Below are 20,157 nucleotides of genomic sequence, written 5' to 3' on the forward strand. Positions count from 1 at the left end.
CTCTCTCTCTCTCTCTCTTTTTAGTAACACACCCCACCACCCGGCAAAATTCCACTCAAACTTTTAAGAATCAGCTCAAACATCATCTCTGGGAGCCTGCCACAAGCCCCGAGGCTGGGTCAGGGGCCCCCTCTGCTGGACTCTCATGAACCCCTGTGCTCCCTTCTCTAACATTGCACAGAGATGGATTTATTATAGAACTCATAAAGCTTAAGCCTCAGCACCCCATACTTACACAGGCCACTATTGAGCACTGTCAATTTGAAGAGCATTTAAGATTTGTCACTGCATGAGAACAGTTAAAATACTCCGAAATTTTACAGCTCACACGTAAAAGAAACTAGATAGAGGTTTCCCCAAATTTGATGATCTTAAAATTTACCTGACAAATTGTGATGTTGAAACTTTTCTAAACTACCAACAAATTTTTTATCAAGTGAATGACATTGAATTCAATTGAATTCTTTGCATTCTCACTAGAAAATGTTATTATAAAATAACTGTCTTATTTATTTAGAAGAGGGTATCAAGGAGCTTGTAGCCAAAAAATTAGTGGAGAGGTGAGTCAAACAATTGACAAAAATATTTTGTTTTGGGGGTTTGAGAATGTTTATGGTATTTGTCATTTTTTTAAAAATTTTGTAATTTGTAACATTTGTGATTTCTTTTATAAATCTAAAGCAATACTTTCATACCTAATTTGTACTATTTCTCTTAAAGACAGTTTCTAAAATTCTATCTGCTTCAGGCCCTTTATCACCTAGATTCACCCAGAGCACCGATCATTCTCTAGGGTCCTTGGCCAATCTTTCATGACAGACTGTAACCTTCTTAGGCATTTGATCAAACCCCATGCATGACCCAGCAGCATTCAACACAGCCCAGGCACAGAAGTGTCAGTACTGTTTGTTAACATGGTCTAGTCCAAAGTTTGTGACCTTTGCTGTGAGAGGCAATCATCTATGCTATTTTTCTAAAAACAGTTTTATTGAGATATTCTTTATATGCCATAAATTTCACACATTTAAAGTGTAAAATTCAATGGTTTTTAGTGTATTTACAGTGTTGTGCAACTGTATTAGTTTGCTAGGGCTGCCATAACGAAATACCACAGACTGGTGGCTTTAACAACAAAAATTTCTTTTCTTGAAATTCTAGAACTCTGAGATCAAGGTGTCAGCAGGTTTGGTTTCTTTTGAGGCCTTTCTCTTTGGCTTGAAGATGTCTACCTTCTATGTTCACATAGTCATTCCTCTGTGCATCTCGTATCTCCCTCTATGCCCTAATCTCCTTTTCTTACAAGGACACCAATCATATTGAATTAGTGTGTACCTCTAAGGCCTCATTTTACCTTATTTACCTCTTTAGAGGCTCTGTCTCCAAATACAGTCACATTCTGAGGTGTTGGGGGTTAGCTCTTCAACATATGAATGGAGGAGATGACACACAACTCAGCCCCCAACAGCAACCATCACACATCTAATTTTAGAACATCTTCATCTCCCCCCAAAGAAACCCCATTTCCTCCCTCCCCAAGGCCTGGGCAACCATTAATCTATTCTCTATCTCTGTAGATATGCCTATTCTGTACATTTCATATTAAATGGTATCATACAATATGTGGTCTTTTTTGGCTAGTTGGTAGTGACGTCACCTCTTTCATTCCTGATTTCAGTAATTTGAGTCTTCTCTCTTTTTTAGTTCACCTAGCTAAAAATTTGTCAATTTTGTTGATCTTTTCAAATAACCAACTTTTGTTTCACTGATTTTCTCTATTGGTTTTATTTTCTATGCCATGTGTTTTCTGTCCAATCTTTATTATTTCCTTCCGATTGCTTTGGGATTACTTGTTCTTTTTCCAGTTTCCTAAGGTGAAAATTGGGTTATTAATTTGAGATCTTTCTTCTTTTTTAATATGGGTGTTTATAGCTATGAAATTCCATTTAAGCATTTTTTTAGCTACATTTCATAAGTTTTGGTGTGCTGTGCTTTCGTTTTCATTCATTTCAATTTGTTTTCCAGTTTCCCTCATGATTTTTTTCTTTGACCGATTCGTTATTTAGAAGTGTGTTAATTTCCACATATTCGTGAATTTCACAAATTTGTTATTGATTTCTAATTTCACTCCATTGTGGTGGGAGAACAAACTTTGTATGATTTCAATCCCTTTAAGTCTATTGAGGCCTGCTTTATAACTTAGCATACTTAGCATATGGTCTGTCGTGGAGAATGTTCCATATGCACTTCAGAAAAATGTATATTCTGTTGTTGCTGTTGGGTGCAGTGTTCTATGGTTGTTAGGCTGCTTTTTTTTTTTTTTAAGGCAGATTTTAAGGCTATGCTCCCTGAGATTGATTCCTCTGTCCCAAGGCCTGGAATCCGTATCTTTATTAACTTCCCCACATCTTTCAAGAACCCATGGCCCCGCGCGACCTCCACTCCTGGCTTCCTTTGGCTTACTACATAGGAGTAACTGTGGTGATGTCATCTGTTGCTCTGACAGACTTTTCTATTGCTCTAGTCTTACTGCCAGGTCAGCGCAAAGGCTCATCTGCGTTCTCAGGTTCGGCTTTCGTCTCATTCGGTCTGGGCCGTGCTGCGCAGCGATTGGGCCTCCTGGGCATCACGTGGCTGAGGCCTGACGATGGCCGGAGCTGAGGAAGATTCGCGGGAGCTGTTCGGGGTTGGCGTTCGCGCGGCGCTGGAGGCCTGGCCGGCCTTGCAGGTGAGTGGGGCCATGGCTAGTTATCCTAGCTTAGGGTCTGGGGCAGAACCAGAGTTGGCTGGACCACGCGTCTGAGGCTCCACTGGGTCGCATAAGCAGCCAACCCTACACCACGCCAGGCCGGCTTCCAGGCTGACGTGGTGGGCTTGGGCCTGTGTTGCAGATCGCTGTGGAGAATGGCTTCGGAGGCGTGCACAGCCGGGAGAAGGCCGAATGGCTGGGGGGTGCAGTAGAGGAGTACTTCTTCCGCAATGGTGAGTGAATGCAGGCGCTGCGACCTGTCTGTGGGGGGTGGGGAGGAGGAGGCGGGTCCTAGAGAGCAAGCGCTTCCTCTTGAACAGTTGTGGGATGGGACGTAACTAAGATCCAGGTGGAATGAATACAGGCTTTGGGAGTCAGAATCTTGAGTTCAGATGCCTTACAGACTGTGCCATTGACCCGGGGTATCACTCTAGACAAGTTATTTTACCTGAGACTCTGTTTCCTAATTCCTGAAATGGATATTAAAGTACCTACCTCAGCACTGTCCAATAAAAATACAATGCGAATCACATCATGTCATTTAAAATTTTCTAGCAGCCGCTTCAACAAAGTAAAAAGAAACAGATGAAATTAATGTTATTGAACTCAGTATATCCAAAATATTTCAACAGGTAATCAGTATAAAAGATTACTAATGAGATATTTTACATCCCTTTTTAATATTAAGTTTTCAAAATCTGGCGGGTATTTTACAGTTTTAGCCCGTTCTCAGTTCGGCCTAGTCACATTTCGAGTGCTCAGTAACCACATTTGGTTATTTGGACAGCGAAGATCTACACCTTTGATGTGTCTTGAAGCTCATGTAAGAATAAGGGACCCAGTAGAGGGTCTTTTGCATATAAGATTTTTACAAAATTCTTTATTCAGGTTTTTAGTCTTGGAGATGACGTTAGGCAGAGTTTTCTCAAGGAAGTTTACCATCTAGTGATGGGTCCATTTAAGTAGGCATTTACACTCAGGGTGATAGATGTTCTAATAAGGAGGAGCTCAGGGTGCTTGGGTAGCCTGAGACTGAGGAGGAGGTTTCTTTTGGAGGTTGTTGAGGGAGGTAGTGATTGGATTGAGTCTTAAGGGATGAAAAGGAGTTAACTAGGTGGGGGAGACAGCAACACACAAATAAGTTCTGTGGTATGAGAAGATTATGTGTTATATTTGGAAAGTGGCAGGGAGCTGAGTATTGGAGTAAGGGTGTGTGTGTGCTTGTGGGTGTAAGGAGGGTAGGAGTGGTTGAGAATGAAGCTGAGGGGTGGGGAGGCCCTGGGAAGAGATTAAGACGTGGAAGACCTTACATGCCTTTGGTTTTGTCTGTTAGGCCGGCGTTTGCCAAAATACGTGCTATGGAAGACTAGTTCTGTTAGATGTACAGTGAAGAAAAAGCTTCTCCAGTCAAATTATATAAGAAAAGCTCTTTTCTTCAGCTCCTCCTTAGGAGTCACAATAATCATTAACATAATAAAATCTTGGATAAAGATAAGAACCACAACAAAGCCTGGTTTCCTTTGTTTCCCATTAGCTTTCTATGGATAGCTTTCTTTAAAAACCAGCAGGACAGCTATTTCTGAAAAGCAGGATATGAAACACTGCTGTAGGTGATAAAAATTCATGGGCCCTTTCTAAGGTGAGTAATAGGATGGGATTTGCTGACTAGAAAGTTCAGAAAATAATCAGTATGGAGCATGGACGGGAGAGGGAAAGACTGATGAGGAGGTTGTGTCTGTCTAGAAAATAATGAGGCCAGAACTAGGGCAGTGGCAGTAGCAATGGAAAAGAAGGGGTGGATTAGGGCCTTGGAGATTGTTTGGCTGTGAAGAGGGAAGGAAAAGGAGGCAGGTTTCTGGTTTGAGTCCCTGGGTGGATTAGGTGCCTTTCCTGAATAGAGGAAGCCTGGAGGAGGAGAAGTAGGTTTGAAGGTAAGGTGATGAGTTTGGCTTTAGATATGGAGGGCCTGAGGCATCTGTGAAACAGGTAGAGTGTAGTCTGGGTTGGAGACAGCTTTGGGGGATATTAGATGAGAGTGGTAGGGAAAGTCAAGTGAGTGAGCTCTCCCAGAGGGAAGGGAGAGTGAGGAGTTTTGTAGAAGACCCTCTTCAGTAATTCTCTAATTCAGAAAAAGTAGAGCATGGGCCCAGAAGGTAACTGAAGCCTAGAGGGGAGGCATTAGCCAAAATTTCACACAGTAGGATGTTGGTGTCAAGGCTATGATGATTTCATCATTGGAAGTACTTAACATCTATTTTTTTCTTACCTGTCCTATTCAGTGGAGCCACAGTTGTGAAGGGTTTCTACATTTCAGAAACTTTAGCCCTTGAGTGATGGAAATTAACATGGATTATGGGTCTCTCCTATGCTAGGCATTATTTAGGGGCCTACTCATAACAGACCTTCAAGAAGGCCGCTATTAGCCCCTCTTTGTAGATGAGAAAACAGAAGCGCAGAGATAACTTGCTCAAGGTCACAGAGAGGAGGCTAGTTAAAATAGGTCAGATGAAAGGGTGAGTGTGGTTGGGATGCTGTGGGAATGAGAGGGTTTGGTAGGATGCAGGAGATTGGAAATTAGGTATTTATATTTAGTGTTTGGTTGGTTTTTATTTTTTTAATATTTATTTATTTATTTGACAGAAAGAGAACAAGCAGGGGGAGTGGGAAAGGGAGAATCAGGCTCCCCTCTGAGTGGGGAGCCTGATGCAGAACTCGATCCCAGGACCCTGGGATCATGACTTGAGCTGAAGGCAGACACTTAACTGACTGAGCCACCCAGGTGCCCCTGGTTGGTTTTTAAAAATCATGTAAAAACCTGGAGTACAGAGCACTTCAGTAAATAAAAGGCTCACTGTTTGGGCCTTTACCCACCAATCAGATGTGGACCCACCAAGTAGGTATTGAATGATAGTGGACAGGAGTGATTCAGTTGGCTGGTCTTTGCTTTCCTACCCAGCTGACTTGGAGCTAGATGAGGTGGAGGACTTCCTCGGGGAGCTCATGACGAATGAATTCGATACAGTTGTGGAGGATGGGAGTCTGCCCCAGGTGAGCATATCATGGACATAACTGCCATTTCCCTGCCCGCAGTCTTTCTTTGCCCTGTTTTTAGGCCAAGACTCTTGGGTCTAACCATTCTTTTCTTGAGTCCTGCACAAGAACCTTCTGTGACTCCCTTTTGCCTAAAGGAAAAAGTCTGTTCTTCCCAGGTCTTTCCAAACTCTGCCTCTTCTCTTTTATTTCTCTCCGTACAACATTGTCAACCGGGTCCGTTCTTTACCCCCATCCCAAGGGCATATCAGGCCAGGTACATTTCCACCCCTACTCTGGTTAACATTTCTCCCCATCAGTTCCTGCTGGGATTGCCTTCCCTTTTACCTCTTCTGTCTTTCAAACCAAGTTCTAGTGCCTTCCTTACTAGGAAGCCCTCCTTCCATACTTTAGGCTCTTACCTGAGTCCTTCATATATGGTTCCTTCATTAGTGAACTCCTTGGGAAAGAAAGAGTCCCATTCTCTTCTGGAAAATTCCAAACCCCTCCCTACTCTTGCTGCAGTCACATGCTGGTTGTATTGTAGGTTCTCTAGAAAATCCAGGCTGGTTGAATGTTTTCTTGGTAGGTGAGCCAGCAGCTACAGACCATGTTCTACCACTTCCAGAGGGGTGATGGGGCTGCTCTGAAGGAGATGGCCTCCCACATCACCCAAAGAAAGTGCAGGGTCAGAGCCACTGCAGTTACAACAGCCAGAGAAACGGATGAAGATGATGCGGACAGCGTGGAGGAGATGGAGGTGAAGGGGGTGCCCCTTGGGTGGGGAGATGCAGATTTCTTCAATTTTCTGGGAAATCAGCTACTTTCATAGGGAAATGATGGGGGGGGGCGTATATTACCCAGAATGGGCAGGAAACTTTCCTAAGGTCACACAGCCAATCCTGGCAAAGCTGGGAAGAGAGCCTGGGTCTCCGGTGGCCACAGCCAGGAGGTGTTGTATTTAGCTTTCTCCTGTATTTTTCCTCCAGGTCACAGCTACGAGTGATGGGGCAACTACAGATGGGGTTTTCCCCCAGCCTGAATCCTTTGGTCCAGACTCCCAGACTATTAAAGAAGAGGATATAGTGGAGGATGGCTGGACCATTGTCCGGAGAAAGAAATAAGTGGGGCTGGAATGGTTTGGGTCCTTGCTTGCTAGTTGTTTTGAGACTTGTTTGTAGGGGTTTTGGGGAGGGTTGTGGACTCCTGGACTGGTTGCCCCATCTCTACCCTCCTCCTGTTCCCCTGTCGAGTTTCCTCCAGGGGAAGAAGAGCCCTAGGGTCCTGGCTCTCGAGGTAGTGTGACCTGGTTCACCACACTCCCTTGGGCCTTAAGTTACTATCTGCATGATGAGGCCTGGTTTCCCAGCACATTGCCTCTCAGGTGCAGTCAGTGTGAAGAGGGAGGGATGAGCGGGTGAGGGTGTGACTGGAGGAGAAGCTAAACACTGGTTGACAGTGGCCAGTTGGATCTGTGAAGGGAGAGGACCAGCAAGAGAACCAGTAGCCCTGCTGGGTCAGGAATGGTGAGATGAACTTGCAAACCAGAAGCGAGATGAGTTGAAGATGTGAACGAAAATAGCTGTGGTACCTCTCCTTCTCCTCCTGCCCATACACACACAGAGCAGCTGTGTACCCCTGCCCAGAAATTGGAACCTCCCAGGAAGACACCCTTTCTGCAGCATAGCCTCCAGCCCTGGGTTCCTTCAGGAAGTCTAAGACTTTGACTAGGTGGTGAGCTTGGGCTTTGTTTTCTGTCTCCTCCAACCTCTTTCTGTACGTACACTTATCCAAATCCAGGGATGAGGCTTAAAACCTCAGTAAATAGTACCTTCTTGTTACTAATCTGCAACTTGACCCATGAAGAGCCTTGGAATCAGCCTTTTAGGAGCTGGGCTTCAGAGCTCAGCAAGGGAGCAGTTTCTGGGCCCACCCTAGCAGCTTGTTACATTGAACAAACAAACAGATGGACAGATGGAACACAGCAGCACTCTGAAAGTTTCCATAAGCCCGAAATAAACTGTATTTTTCTTTAAAAAAACAAAACAAAGAGTATCCATTGTCCTCCCCCCATTCCCCTGTCCTGCCCTGTGGCCCTGCCATGGGTCTGGACGATAAAATACTGGGTAGCCTTGGGGCTGGGTAGAAGCTGTAAGTCATGGGAGAGGCAGGAGGGATATGGTCAGCACCCCATGTAACGTGTGTAAAGACATTGGCTGAGGGGGCAGGGGTGGGCCAGGGCCATGGGGTCAGTGACAGAGCTGGCACTTGAATCCAGATCTCCTGCCTCCAGTGCTTTGGGGAGAACTGGGTGGAGGCAGGATCTGTAGGGTGTTAAGGGGATGGGGACAAAACGGCCTAATTCAAGGGGGTCTAGCAACAGCTCCCACCCTCCCTGGGGACAGGGATTTAAAAAAAATTAACATCCCTGTAGGAATTTTTTTTTTAAAGCCCATGTTTTGTGAAAAGATGAATTAAAAAACCCAAGACCCAGCACTGGGGATTGAAAGTGCCCTTGATGGGAGTTCAAGTATTGACCGAGCTGGGAGGGAGGGGGCTGGGGCCCCCAATTGGACATGGGCAGCTAGAGTGTGGGGCAGGGGGCCCCAGTTCCTCCCAAACCCTCTAGGTCTTGTCTCGGGTCTGGGGGGCTTCGGAGGGTTCAGCTGTGGCTCCTGAAGCTGCCACCGGTGCCTCCTCCAGCTCCCTGTCCTCAGACAGTGTGGGCCCTGGGCAGAACGTGTCCCCACGGCCTGCCCGACCGAGCACTGCCATCCAACGCCGCTGCAGCTCCTCTGTCTCGGGGCTGAAGTACCAGCTCAGGTGGCTCTGGGTGATCTTGAAGACGTGCCTTCTGTCAGGCCGCTCCCCAGCCTCAGGAGGCCCCACCTCAAAGCCAATGAGGGGCAAGCTGCGCTGGGCTTTCACATCCTAGGGAACAGGACAGAGCTGGGGTCACCTTGAGGCTGGGCTTCTCACTAGTTTTGCATCTCCCGAACCCTTCTTTTCCTTCCCCTTCTCAGGAACCTTCCATGGCTCCACTGATAGCAACAGGAAAAAGTTGACACTGAGGCTAGCATGCAGGCTGGTTCAAATACCTGTGTCCTCCCACAACCAAAACCAGTTGGGCTAGTCTCTCTAGCATATACCAAATAATGTTTGTGGGCCTTTGTCTTGGTTGTAGCCTCCATTTACGTGTTCGTCCCCGCTGCAAACTGGACCTAGCAGTGCCTAACCTCCACTCTGGCTTCCTCCAGGAAACTAGCTATGCCAGCTCATCCCGCTTTTCTGTACACATGTTGGCCCATGATCACTCCTTGTCTCTGGTTGGTCTTTGTCTAGGGGTTCTGATTTCCCCTTAGCCTTACCCAATCCCCCAAGGCCAAGGAGAGGTCAAGGACTGAAGGGGAAGAGGAACAGCTTGGTTTTGCCAGGTGGCTGAAAGGGCCTGAAGGAATAGGATGCACACCTGAGGGGCTCCATAGATGTACAGCACCAAGGGTTCATTCTCAGGGACCACGAACCATGCCTTGTGCCAGCCTTTGCCACCTTTCTCCATGTAGTGTAGGAAGCTGCAGATGACGCTGTTCTCCGCAGCCACTGAGGCCTGTTTCTGTGGCCAGAGACATAGGGGACATCAGTGTTGATAGAAGGCCTGGCCTGGCTACTCTTGGCTTTGACACCCCCTCAGCATAGGGATTGATAAAGCTGAAGCTCAGATGGCAGGAGGGATTTGTCCAGTACTACCCTCCCGCCCCCAGTGAGTGAGAATCGAGACTGAAAGCCAGGCTTGTTTGCTGAACTGCCATGGCTGCTGCCTCCTGAGAGTTGGTGGGAGGGGTGTCTCAGCAGGGGTACGTAGATGCCAGGCAGGCATTCTTTCTTCCATCAGTTCATGTATTCCTCAAGTCACTTACGCCTTTATACCTCCCGTGTTGGTCATCTTTCATCATACATCCATGCCTTAACGTTTAGCAAGAGGCAACCTAGCATTGTGGTCAAGAAGACTGGGTAGCTGGGTAAGGCAGTCTGGCTCAGAATCCCAGCTCGAGATGGAAATGTATTGACTTGGAAGGAGAACATACAGGTCTGTTGTAAGGATTAAATGAGTTAATGTATGCAAAATGCTCAGAATAGTGCCTGGCACAGAGTAAGCATTCTTTTTTCAAAAAGATTTATTTATTTATTTTAGAGAGAGAGAGCGAGCGCGCGCACGTGCATGTGAGCAGGAGTTAGGGGCAGAGGAAGAGGGTGAGAGAAGGAATCCTCAAGCAAACTCCCTGCATGAGGAGCTCACCATGGGGCTTGATCTCAGGATCCTGAGATCATGACCTGAGCCGAAATCAAGAGCCGACAGCTTAACTGACTGAGCCACCCAGGCACCCCCAGAGTAAGCATTCTCTAAGTGTTAAATAAAATAAATACCTCAATTTGGTTAAAAAACAAAACCAAAAATGTGTGTATGTGCATGCTACAGCACAACTCTTAGTAGTGGTAATCTAGTGGGTAGAAGGAATATGGTGTTTTTATTATTTTTGTTTATAGAGTCTAATTTTCTTCAGTGCACATATCCTCCTTTGTAATAAGAAAAGATAATTTGTTAATTGAAAAAACATCCTAGCTCTGCCACTTGCTGGCTGTGTGATTTGGGCAAATAACTCCCTGGGCCTCAGTTTCCTCATTTGTAACCCAGGGATAGTAACAGTATGGATAGATTAGTTACTGTGAGGATTAAATGTCTAAAGCACTTAAATAAAAATTCATCTTTCATTCACTCTTGCACTCATTTTACTCAGTCCGAGCCTGGGTCACTTGCTCAGTGGATGCACATGGCACCCTAGCATTTCAGAGATGCCCAGGCATCAGTCACACTGAGTGGGTGGCTGGGGCCCATGTGGTCAGCATAGGAGTGTTAGTCGGGGACCTGGCTCTTACCTCCAGGATAGACCTCCGGCGCTGGGGTGTATGCTGGCTGCAGGCTGGGCTGCTTCCAGGCACCCCATGCAAGGCCACGTAGCAGTCCGTGCACACACGGTTGGAGCGGTTGTTGTCATAGATGAGGCGGGCCCGGAACTCGGAGCACTTCCCACAAACCACCTGGGGTGGCAAGTGGGCAAAAACAGCCTAGTTCCTGCAGGTCTTTCCCTTCAGTGTCCCAACTCCCACAGTGGACTCATGGCCTCCCCCGCCTTGGAGGGTAAACCACTCAGAAGTGGGCCTTTGGGCTGCCAGCCTGTCCCCTCCCTAGCTTTGCCCCTGCCTGCCAAAACTCACATGCCCGCAGGCCTTGCAGTGGTGCCTGCGTTTGGTGATGGAATTGAAGGGCTCCTGGCAGCGCATGCACATGGTGACTTCCTTTTCTCGGATGGGTGTAGGTGCCCGCTTCCCAAGATCCACGTTCTGGAGAGAGGGCCAGGTCCCAGGTCAGAGATGGCTACTCCCCAGCCCAGTCCAGCCAGCCCCTGCCCTCTGTCCCAAGGCTTGGATCATCATTGGGAGGCAGCAGATACATTCAGAAGACCTGCCTTTGAGTCCTTGCTCTGTCCCTACCTTACTGTGCTACTGAAGACCAGTCATTTTTATTTTCTGGGCCTCAGTTTCCCCCATGATTTCTCTGTGGCCATACCAAAAGAAGACTGTAACTTCTGAGGTCATGCACTGGCTCTCTGGTCTTTACTCTCCGGGAAGGGGCAAGGATCATTTCAAGGTAAAGTGGGGACTTGGAAGTCTGGAAGGGGTCCCAGTACAGGGGGAGAGGGTGGGGACTCTTACTGGAGAGTTAGGGGGTGTGTCTTCATCTTCCCTGTTTGTTGAGTTCAACAGTTTGAAGGTCTCCAGCGTCTGTTCATGCTTCAGGAGAGTGGAGTTGATGGCCTATAAAGGAGGTTGTAAGAAATAAGAGGTCAGATCACCTCACAACCCACCCACTTCCACCCTCACCTCACCTTCCTATGCCCTAGCCCGGCGTCGGAAAAGTTGGCTTCTAGGCCAAATTCTGCCCCTTGCTAGCCATACGATCTTGAGCAAGCCCAATCCCAAATCCAATTCTCAGTTCTTAAATTTGTGAAATGGGGGAGAGGATCAGTGGTTGAAAAACCTCAGAAAGTCTTCCCGGCCACTATCTGGGCTTAAGGTTTTATAGGATTTAACTCACTGGGGTTACACCCTCAGTGGAGCCAGCTTTCTAAGAGAAGAATTTGTGAGTTTCTGTTTAACCTGTAGACCTCAGTTTGCTTCTCTGTCAAACGGGGATGGTAAAGTTTGTTGGAAAGCAGGTGTCCGGGCCCATTCCGGTCTGGTACGAGTTTTAGGGGAGAGTCCACCAACCCCAAGGAAACCTGTTAATACTCCTCCAGCCCCCTACCACAAAGCCTTCTTGGATGTTACCTGGACCCAGTCTTTCTTCTCCTCCTCAGTCCTTGGGGAGAGGCAGGGAAAGAAAAATGTTGGGTTAGGCAGGCCAACCAAAAGCAACTGGAGTGGTGAAGAGTAAGTATGTTGGAGTCAGACCAGGGTTTTGACCCTCTGGTCCTTAACTTACTGTATGACCTTAGGCAGGTCATGTAGCCTGAGTTTATTTATTCAACAGTTACTAATACTTTCCAGACCCTGTGCTAGGAACTTGGGGCTTAGAGAGGTCCCTACCCTCAACGAGCTCATGGTCTAGGAGGGGAGATAGACAGGGACAATACAGGGGGATCAGCACTGTGACAGAGTGAAAATAGGGCTGAGAAGCCCAGAAGAGGAGACCTGCCCCAGCCTGGAATTTGGGTGGGGCTGGTAAGGTTTCTTCAAGGCGGTGCTGGGTCTCCGGTAGAGGACTATGGGTGAGGTGTATGTAAAAGTATGGAACATACAAGAAACCATAAATAGTTCCCTGTTGTTGGAATGGCAAATTTGAGAAAGGGGGGCAGCTTGTTTTCCTTTAGTCCATTTTCTTCTCCATTTTACATGGAGAGAATTATCAGTCTGGTTGTTCTGAGCAGTAACTGAAGTGATATGTAAAGTGCCCAGCACAATCCTTGGTCCACTGGGTGCTCAATCAGTGCGAGTTACCTCTTCCTTTTGCCTTTCTTTCCCACCTCTCCTGTCTGCCCTGTAGTCTCCAAGGCCTCTACGCTGGTACAGCGCCTTAAACTGCTTACTAGGAATAGGACCCAGTTTCTTGGCTAACTCCTGCTTGGCCTCTTCTAATCCCCTTCCACATCTACACACCAGACATCAAAAGTATTTTTCTAATATGAAAATCTGAATACGTCCTTAGAACCACTTCATGAAAAATTAATAGGAGTTAGTATTTAGCTACAAGAATGTCCATTGCAATGCTATTTATTATGAAAAATTGGAAGCAGCCTAAGTGTTCAACAACAGGGGATCAGATAAAAAAAAAGAAATGATGGTACATCATTACTGTCAGACAGCATAAATGGTATAGGAAGCTCTTCAAGATATGTTAAGTGAAAACATATATAAAATACACATAGCATTCCATTTTTGTTTAAAAACGTGACATGAGTGTTTGTATTTGTCAAAACTTACTGATGGTACACACTTAGACCTGTGCATTTCATCGTGTGAATATTTGGCCTCGAGAAAAGGAGAGGACATTGAACAAATACTGAACTCTCGGTAACAATATGCACACCAAAGTCTTTAGGGATGAGGTGTAGTAATGTCCGTAACTTCGTTTGACATGCATGTTAACAAACCAGATGGATTGGTGGATGGATAAAAGGATAGATTTGTGATAAAGTAAATGTAGCACAATGTTAACACTTGTAGAATCTGTATGGTGGGTTACAGTTGTTCACTATATAATTCTTTAAACTTTTCTGTATTTTGGAATATTTTCATAATAAAATGTACAAAGAAAACGTGTGTGTGTGTGTGTGTGTGTGTGTGTGTATACACACATACGTGCAATTAGAGGAAAGGCCTGGGGTGAAGTATCATGTCTTTAATTTATTTAAAAATGGTTCAGCCAAAGATATATATACGGCAAGATGTCAATAGTTGTTGACTCCTAAGTCAGTGGTTCTACACCCTGGTGCACACATTGAAACCACCAAGGGAGCCTTTAAAACTCCTCATGTTCAGGCTATACCCCAGACAAATTCAATCAGTCTTTGGGGGTGGGTTTCAGACATCGGTATTTTTTAAAGATTTTATTTTTAAATAATCTCTACACCCAACATGAGGCTCAAATCTCTAACCATCCTCTACTGATTGAGCCAGCCAGGCGCCCCTCAGACATCAGTATTTTTTAAAAGCTCCCCAGCTGATTCCTGTGTCGCCAAGGTAGAGCACCAGTTGTCTAAATGTAGGTATATGGGTGTTTGTTGTATTTCTACTTTTCTGGATATTTGAAATTTTTCATTACAAAATTTTTTTAAAGGGCAGTCCAAGCAATTGCAAAGCAAACCCTCCATGCCTTTCATCTGCCACTAGGAAACCCTACACTGCTTAGTGCTCCTTTCTGGCTCCATTGTCTCTCAGCAGCCCCCTCCCTCCCATCCTCCCAGCAGAAGACCTGAGTCATGTGACTTGTCACTCAGGTTCTGCTGAGCCCTCTCCTGGATGTGCCCAATGTTGGCTTTGTTCTTGCTTCCTGGCCGAAGGCCTCTGGGGATGCTCGCTCAGTCTCCCAGAGCTTCAAAGGTAACCCCCATCTCTCATCCTCCAAGAGGACACCCTCTAGCCCTATTCATTTCTCTTTCCTGCCTCCATGCCGTCCCAGCAATGAGGGTTCTGACTCTTATTTCTCACTTCCTCGCAGCCTGTCAGAAACAGATCATCTACCCATATGCATCCATTCCCTGGCCCTGGCCCTGACCACGATTCCCTACCACTTGGGCCCTCAGAACGCAGCATGAGCTCTATTTCCAGCTCTGCTCCTTTCTAGCTATGGGATCTTGGGCAAGGTACGTAACTCTTCTGTGCCTCAGTTTACTCATCTGTGAAATGGGGTCGATGGTAACAGTACCTACTTCAAGGGTTGTTTTAAGGATTCAGCTAGTCAGTTTAAACTTAAATTGTTTAAGTTAAAATTAACTTAAAACAGTGCCTAACATAAGAGCAAGTCTTCACTAAACGCGAGCTATTATAATCATCCAAGTAGAGGATGGATATGAAATCCCCTTTGTTAAATGGCTAGACATTATTTTTAAATGTTATAATTTTTTAAAGTTTTGTTATAAAAAATTTCAAGCATACAAAAAAGCAGAGAGAATAGCACAAATTCATTACATGCATGCCTACTATATAAATGCAAATTTTAAAAATACTTTGCTATATTCACTTCATATATATGTGTATATTCACATATCATTACATATGTATGTATATATGTGTGTGTATATGTATCTATGTATTTTTTTGTCATTTAAAAATAAATTACAGATATCATGATACTAAATCTTCAGGATGCATCACGAAAAAACAAGGCCATTGTTTTTTCTCCTATATAACCATTATACCATTATCACACCTGAAAAAGTTAGCAATAATTACCCAACAGCTATTGTTCAGTTCATATTTACATTTTCCCTATTGTCTTGCAAATATTATTTTAGGGTTTTGCTCAATTTAGGCTCCTCTCATGGACCAAGCATTGCATTTGGTTTAAGACTTCTCTTAAGTCTCTGAATCTACAATAAACTGTGTTGTTGTTATTCCTGTTTGGATTAATATCTCATTCTTCCCTCTCCTCTAACAAAACCCACCAGAAGAGCAAGCCTACATCTTTGGGAAAAGGTGCCCATCTTTTCTCTGGAAGGATCTCTTCCTTGGGGAGGTAGCCTGGCACTAGGCCTACAATGCCTCATATCTGAAGGGAAAGAGGGGGCTGGAGGGAAGGTATAGGTAAGGGCAAGTACCTAGCCTGGAGCTCCAGGGAGCGCTGCTTTCCTGACACCAGGAAGGTCCGAGGCAGATTGAGGTTGGAGCTTTCTTTTAGCTGAATGGAGGGAGAAAGACGCTTTGTGAGGACTACTAAGCTCCACGGGGCCCTCACCCTCTGCACACATGCACACAAAGACTTGGGGTCAAAGAACAACTTTATTCCTCCCAGCACCAAGGCCCCACTCCAGGTCCCCATCTCCCACCTCCTGGTGCTCACCTCCATGCCATCTACATCAATGCGTGCCCGCACGCTAAACTTCTGGCCAAGGAGCCGCAGCCTGGGCACGCAGTAAAGGAGGCGGTCGTTGAACTAGGAAGGAAAAGTTTGGGGATGTATGTGTGGAGGACCCAGGAGAGGTGTGGCCCAGCTCCCTATCCTTATAGGACTCCTGAATCTTTACAGCTGGGGAATCAAGGCAATAGATAGAGAAAGCACAGCCCAGATTGGGTACAAGGGTCACAAGGAAAGAGCCTAGGCATGGGAGTCGCTGCCTAGTTGGGTGACCTTGGGCAAGTCACTTCTAAGTCTTGTTACATCACCTCTGAAGTAGAGAAAAAAAAACTGTAGTGTAGGTAGTGAAAATACAATGAATTAATAGAGGAAAGAATGGCTAGCAGGAGGTATAGTCTTGAGTGAGTACCAAGCCAATGTGTGCAACCCCACACCTGGCACTTACTAGTATGAGGTATCGGTCTTGAGTGGTCCCATTCTTTGCTGACAGCTTAAGGATATGGCCTTCTTTTATGAGCTCTTTGGTGGGGCTGACAATGTCTTCCTCACCCCCTAGCAGCTCATATACCTTCAGCAGCTTGTGCATTCGCTCCTGGCAGGAGACAGTAAGCAAGGCAGGGTTGGGGTGCTGGCTTCCCCTGACATGTCCACAAGTCACAAGCCCCCCAGGACAAAGACACCACAGGTGGGTGGCCAAGGAAGGTCAGGGGCTAGAAGGGCCACTCACCATTTTGCGGATGGCAGCGTTAGAGTGCTCTGCTGCTGTGGCTATCAGCTCCAGAGACTCTGTGGGCAGAGTGGGAGGTCAAGTGGGGGACTAGCAGAGAAGAGGCTCTTGGGGGCTTCTTTGCTCCCTGATACCGCCTCCTGGCCTGACTACACCCTCCCCATCCCAGAAAGCACCAGCCTCAAAGATGTCCATAGCAACATCACTTAAAATCAGAAACTATCTCAATCCCACAATAGCAGAATCATAGTACATGGAATAACTGTCAATGAATAAAATGCAAGCTTAACAGGATTATTATTACCATTAAAAATAACAACAGTAATGGTTACATCGGTAACTGGAAAGAAACACACCCATGTTTAACAAGTTGTCTCTGAATGGTGGGACTTTGGGTGCTTTTTATTGTGTTCTTTAGATTTTTCTGTATTTTCCATATTTTTGACAAAGAGCATGTATTACTTTTATAATCAGAAAAAAAGCCATTTAAAGAAACAAAGGGGGTGCCTGGGTGGCTCAGTCAGTTAAACATCTGCCTTCGGCTCAGGTCATGATCCCAGGGTCCTGGGATCGAGCCCTGCATCAGGCTCCTTGCTCAGTGAGGAGTCTGCCTCTCCCTCTGCGTCCCACCACCCCACTCATGCTCTTTCTCTCCCTCTCCCTCTCTTGTGTGCATTCTCTCTCTCAAATAAATAAATAAAATCTTTAAAAAAGAAAGAGATGAGCCTATTCTTTGTCTCAATAATACTGATTATAGGAATCTATACTAAGAAGATAAACGTTCTAATCAACAAAACCAATAACTCCCTAGCCAGACTCATTGAAAAAAGGGGGGAAAGGACTCAAATAAATAAAGTCACAAATGAGAGAGGAGAAGTAACAACCAACACCACAGAAATACAAACAACTGTAAGACAATATTGTGAAAACTATATGCCAGCAAATTGAACAACCTAGAAGAAATGGATAGATTCCTAGAAACATACAGCCTACCAAAACTGAAGCAGGAAGAAATAGAAAACATGAACAGACTGATTATTACGAAGGAAATTGAATCAGTAATAAAAAAAACTCCCAATAAACAAAAGCGCAGGACCAGATGGCTTCATAGGTGATTTTTATCAAACATTTAAAGAAGAGTTAATATCTACTCTTCTTGGGACACCTGGGTGGCTCAGTCTGTTAAGCGTCTGCCTTCGGCTCAGGTCATGATCCCAAGGTTCTGGGATTGAGCCCCACATTGGGCTCCTTGCTCAGGGGGGAGTCTGCTTCTTCCTCTGCCTGCTGCTCCCCCTGCTTGTGCTTGCTTTCTCCCTCTCTGACAAATAACTAAATAAAATCTTTTTAAAAAAAGAAAAATTATGTTTCTAAAAAAATATCTGTTCTTCTCAAACTATTCCAAAAAATTGAAGAGGAAGGAAAACTTCCAAAGTCATTCAATGAGGCCAGCAGTATCCTGATCCCATTATTTATTTATTTATTTATTTATTTATTTATTTATTTATTCTTAAAGATTTTATTTATTTATTTATTTGACAGAGAGATACAGCCAGCGAGAGAGGGAACACAAGCAGGGAGAGTGGGAGAGGAAGAAGCAGGCTCCCAACGGAGCAGGGAGCCCGATGTGGGGCTCGACCCCAGGACCCTGGGATCATGACCTGAGCTGAAGGCAGACGCTTAACGACTGAGCCACCCAGGTGCCCCTATCCTGATTCCAAAACTAGATAAAGACACCACAAGGAAAGAGAACTGTAGTCCAATATCCCTGGTGAACATAGATGAAAAATCCTCAACAAAATACTAGCAAACTGTATTAAAAAATACATTAAAAGAATCATCCACTACAATCAAGTGGGGATTATTCCTGGGATGCAAGGGTGGATCAATATTTGCAAATCAATCAACGTGATACATAACATCAATAGGAGACAGGACAAAAACCATATGTTCATCTCAATAGACGCAGAAAAAACATTTGACAAAGTACAACATCCATTCTTGATAAAAACATACAACAAAGTAGGTTTAGAAGGAACATACCTCAACATAATAAAGACCATCTATGAAAAACCCACAGGGAACATCATACTCAATAGGGAAAACTGAGAGACAAGGATGTCCACTCTCCTCACTTCTATTCAACACAGTACTGGAAGTCCTAGCCACAGCAATCAGACAACAAAAAGAAATAAAATGCTTCCAAATTGGTAAGGAAGAAGTAAAATTTTCATTATTTTCAGAAGACATGATACTATATAACGAAAACCCAAAAGACTCCACCAAAAAACTACTAGAACTGATAAATGAATGCAGTAAAGTCACAGGATACAAAATCAATGTTCAGAGACCCACTGGATTTCTACACACCAATTATGAAGAAGCAGAAGGAGAAATTAAGAAAATCCCATTTAAATTGCACAGTACCTAGGAATAAACTTAACCAAAGAAGTGAAAGACCTGTACTCTGAAAACTTTAAAATACTGATGAAAGAAACTGAATATGACACAAAGAAATGGAAAGACATTCTATGCTCATGAATTGGAAGAACAAATATTGTTAAAATGTCTATACTACCCAAAGCAATCTACACATTTAATGCAATCCCTATCAAAACAACAAGAGCAGTTTCCACAGAACTAGAACAAATAATCCTAAAATGTGTGTGGAACCACAAAAGACCCTAAATAGCCAAAGCAATCTTGAAAAAGAAAAACAAAATGGAGGTATCACAATTCCAGACTAGAGGGAAGAGGGTGGGGGATGGGTTAAGTAGGTGATGGGGATTAAGGAGGGCACTTGTCTTGATGAGAACCGGGTGACGTGTAAAATTGTTCAATCACTGTATTATATACCTGAAACTAATATAATACTGTATGTTAACTATACTGGAATTAAAATAAAAACTTAGGGGAGCCTGGGTGGTTCAGTAGGTTAAACGTCTGCCTTTGGCTCAGGTCATGATCCCAGGATCCTGGGATTGAGCCCAGCGACGGGCTCTCTACTCAGCAGGGAGCCTGCTTCTCCTTCTCCCACTCCCCCTGCTTGTGTTCCCTCTCTCTGTCAAATAAGTAAATAAAATCTTTAAAAATTAAAATAAAAACTTAATAAATAAAAAAGAAAATACATGTTTTGAACAAACACACTTTCATTGCAGGAGTGTTTACAACAGTGTCAACCAGAAATAAAAATGTCCAACTCTAGGGGCTCCTGGGTGGCTCAGGAGGTTAAGCGACTGACTGTTGATTTTGGCTCAGGTCATGATCTCAGGGTCATGATCACAGATCAAGCCCTGTGTCAGGCTCCACACTGTTTGGTGCTGCTTAAGGTTCTCTCTCTCCCTCTCCCCCCACTGCATGCGTACTCTCTTTCTCAAAAAAAAAAAAAAAAGTCCAACTGTAGGGGTTCAGTTAAATAAACTAATGTGCATTCGTATGATGTAATACTGAACATCCTTTACAAGTGATACTTATGTAGAGTTTTTCATAATTTGTGAGATGCTCAGGATATTTTAAGAAAAGGAT

General features: G+C 44.8%; 2 protein-coding genes across 3 annotated transcripts in view; one reads left to right on the top strand and one right to left on the bottom strand.

Moving 5' to 3' along the window:
• Nucleotides 1–2,589: 2,589 nt before the first annotated feature.
• On the top strand, nucleotides 2,590–13,650 carry TSR2 (TSR2 ribosome maturation factor). Of its 2 annotated transcripts, none has more exons than XM_026488673.4 (5): nucleotides 2,590–2,725; nucleotides 2,889–2,979; nucleotides 5,703–5,794; nucleotides 6,366–6,536; nucleotides 6,766–13,650. In XM_026488673.4, exons 1-5 carry the CDS (start codon nucleotides 2,645–2,647, stop codon nucleotides 6,898–6,900), a joined length of 570 nt encoding a protein of 189 aa, XP_026344458.1. In that variant the 5' UTR covers nucleotides 2,590–2,644; the 3' UTR covers nucleotides 6,901–13,650. The 2 variants fall into 2 exon arrangements, with proteins under 2 accessions (XP_026344458.1, XP_044236077.1); XM_044380142.3 differs by having other exon boundaries at nucleotides 2,612–2,725; nucleotides 6,405–6,536.
• Nucleotides 7,776–20,157, bottom strand: part of FGD1 (FYVE, RhoGEF and PH domain containing 1) — a 40,054-nt gene continuing 27,672 nt past the window's right edge. Inside the window, exons 9-18 of the mRNA XM_026488672.4 lie at nucleotides 16,636–16,694; nucleotides 16,354–16,500; nucleotides 15,894–15,986; nucleotides 15,652–15,731; nucleotides 12,164–12,194; nucleotides 11,549–11,650; nucleotides 11,051–11,176; nucleotides 10,712–10,873; nucleotides 9,246–9,389; nucleotides 7,776–8,707 (exon numbers count right to left, since the gene is read on the bottom strand). Of these exons, the coding sequence (XP_026344457.1) occupies nucleotides 8,402–8,707; nucleotides 9,246–9,389; nucleotides 10,712–10,873; nucleotides 11,051–11,176; nucleotides 11,549–11,650; nucleotides 12,164–12,194; nucleotides 15,652–15,731; nucleotides 15,894–15,986; nucleotides 16,354–16,500; nucleotides 16,636–16,694 (1,250 nt within the window). The 3' untranslated portion in view covers nucleotides 7,776–8,401. The remainder of the gene's footprint in view (nucleotides 8,708–9,245; nucleotides 9,390–10,711; nucleotides 10,874–11,050; nucleotides 11,177–11,548; nucleotides 11,651–12,163; nucleotides 12,195–15,651; nucleotides 15,732–15,893; nucleotides 15,987–16,353; nucleotides 16,501–16,635; nucleotides 16,695–20,157) is intronic.

This window comes from Ursus arctos, chromosome X (assembly GCF_023065955.2).
Source record: "Ursus arctos isolate Adak ecotype North America chromosome X, UrsArc2.0, whole genome shotgun sequence".
NCBI lineage: Eukaryota > Metazoa > Chordata > Mammalia > Carnivora > Ursidae > Ursus > Ursus arctos.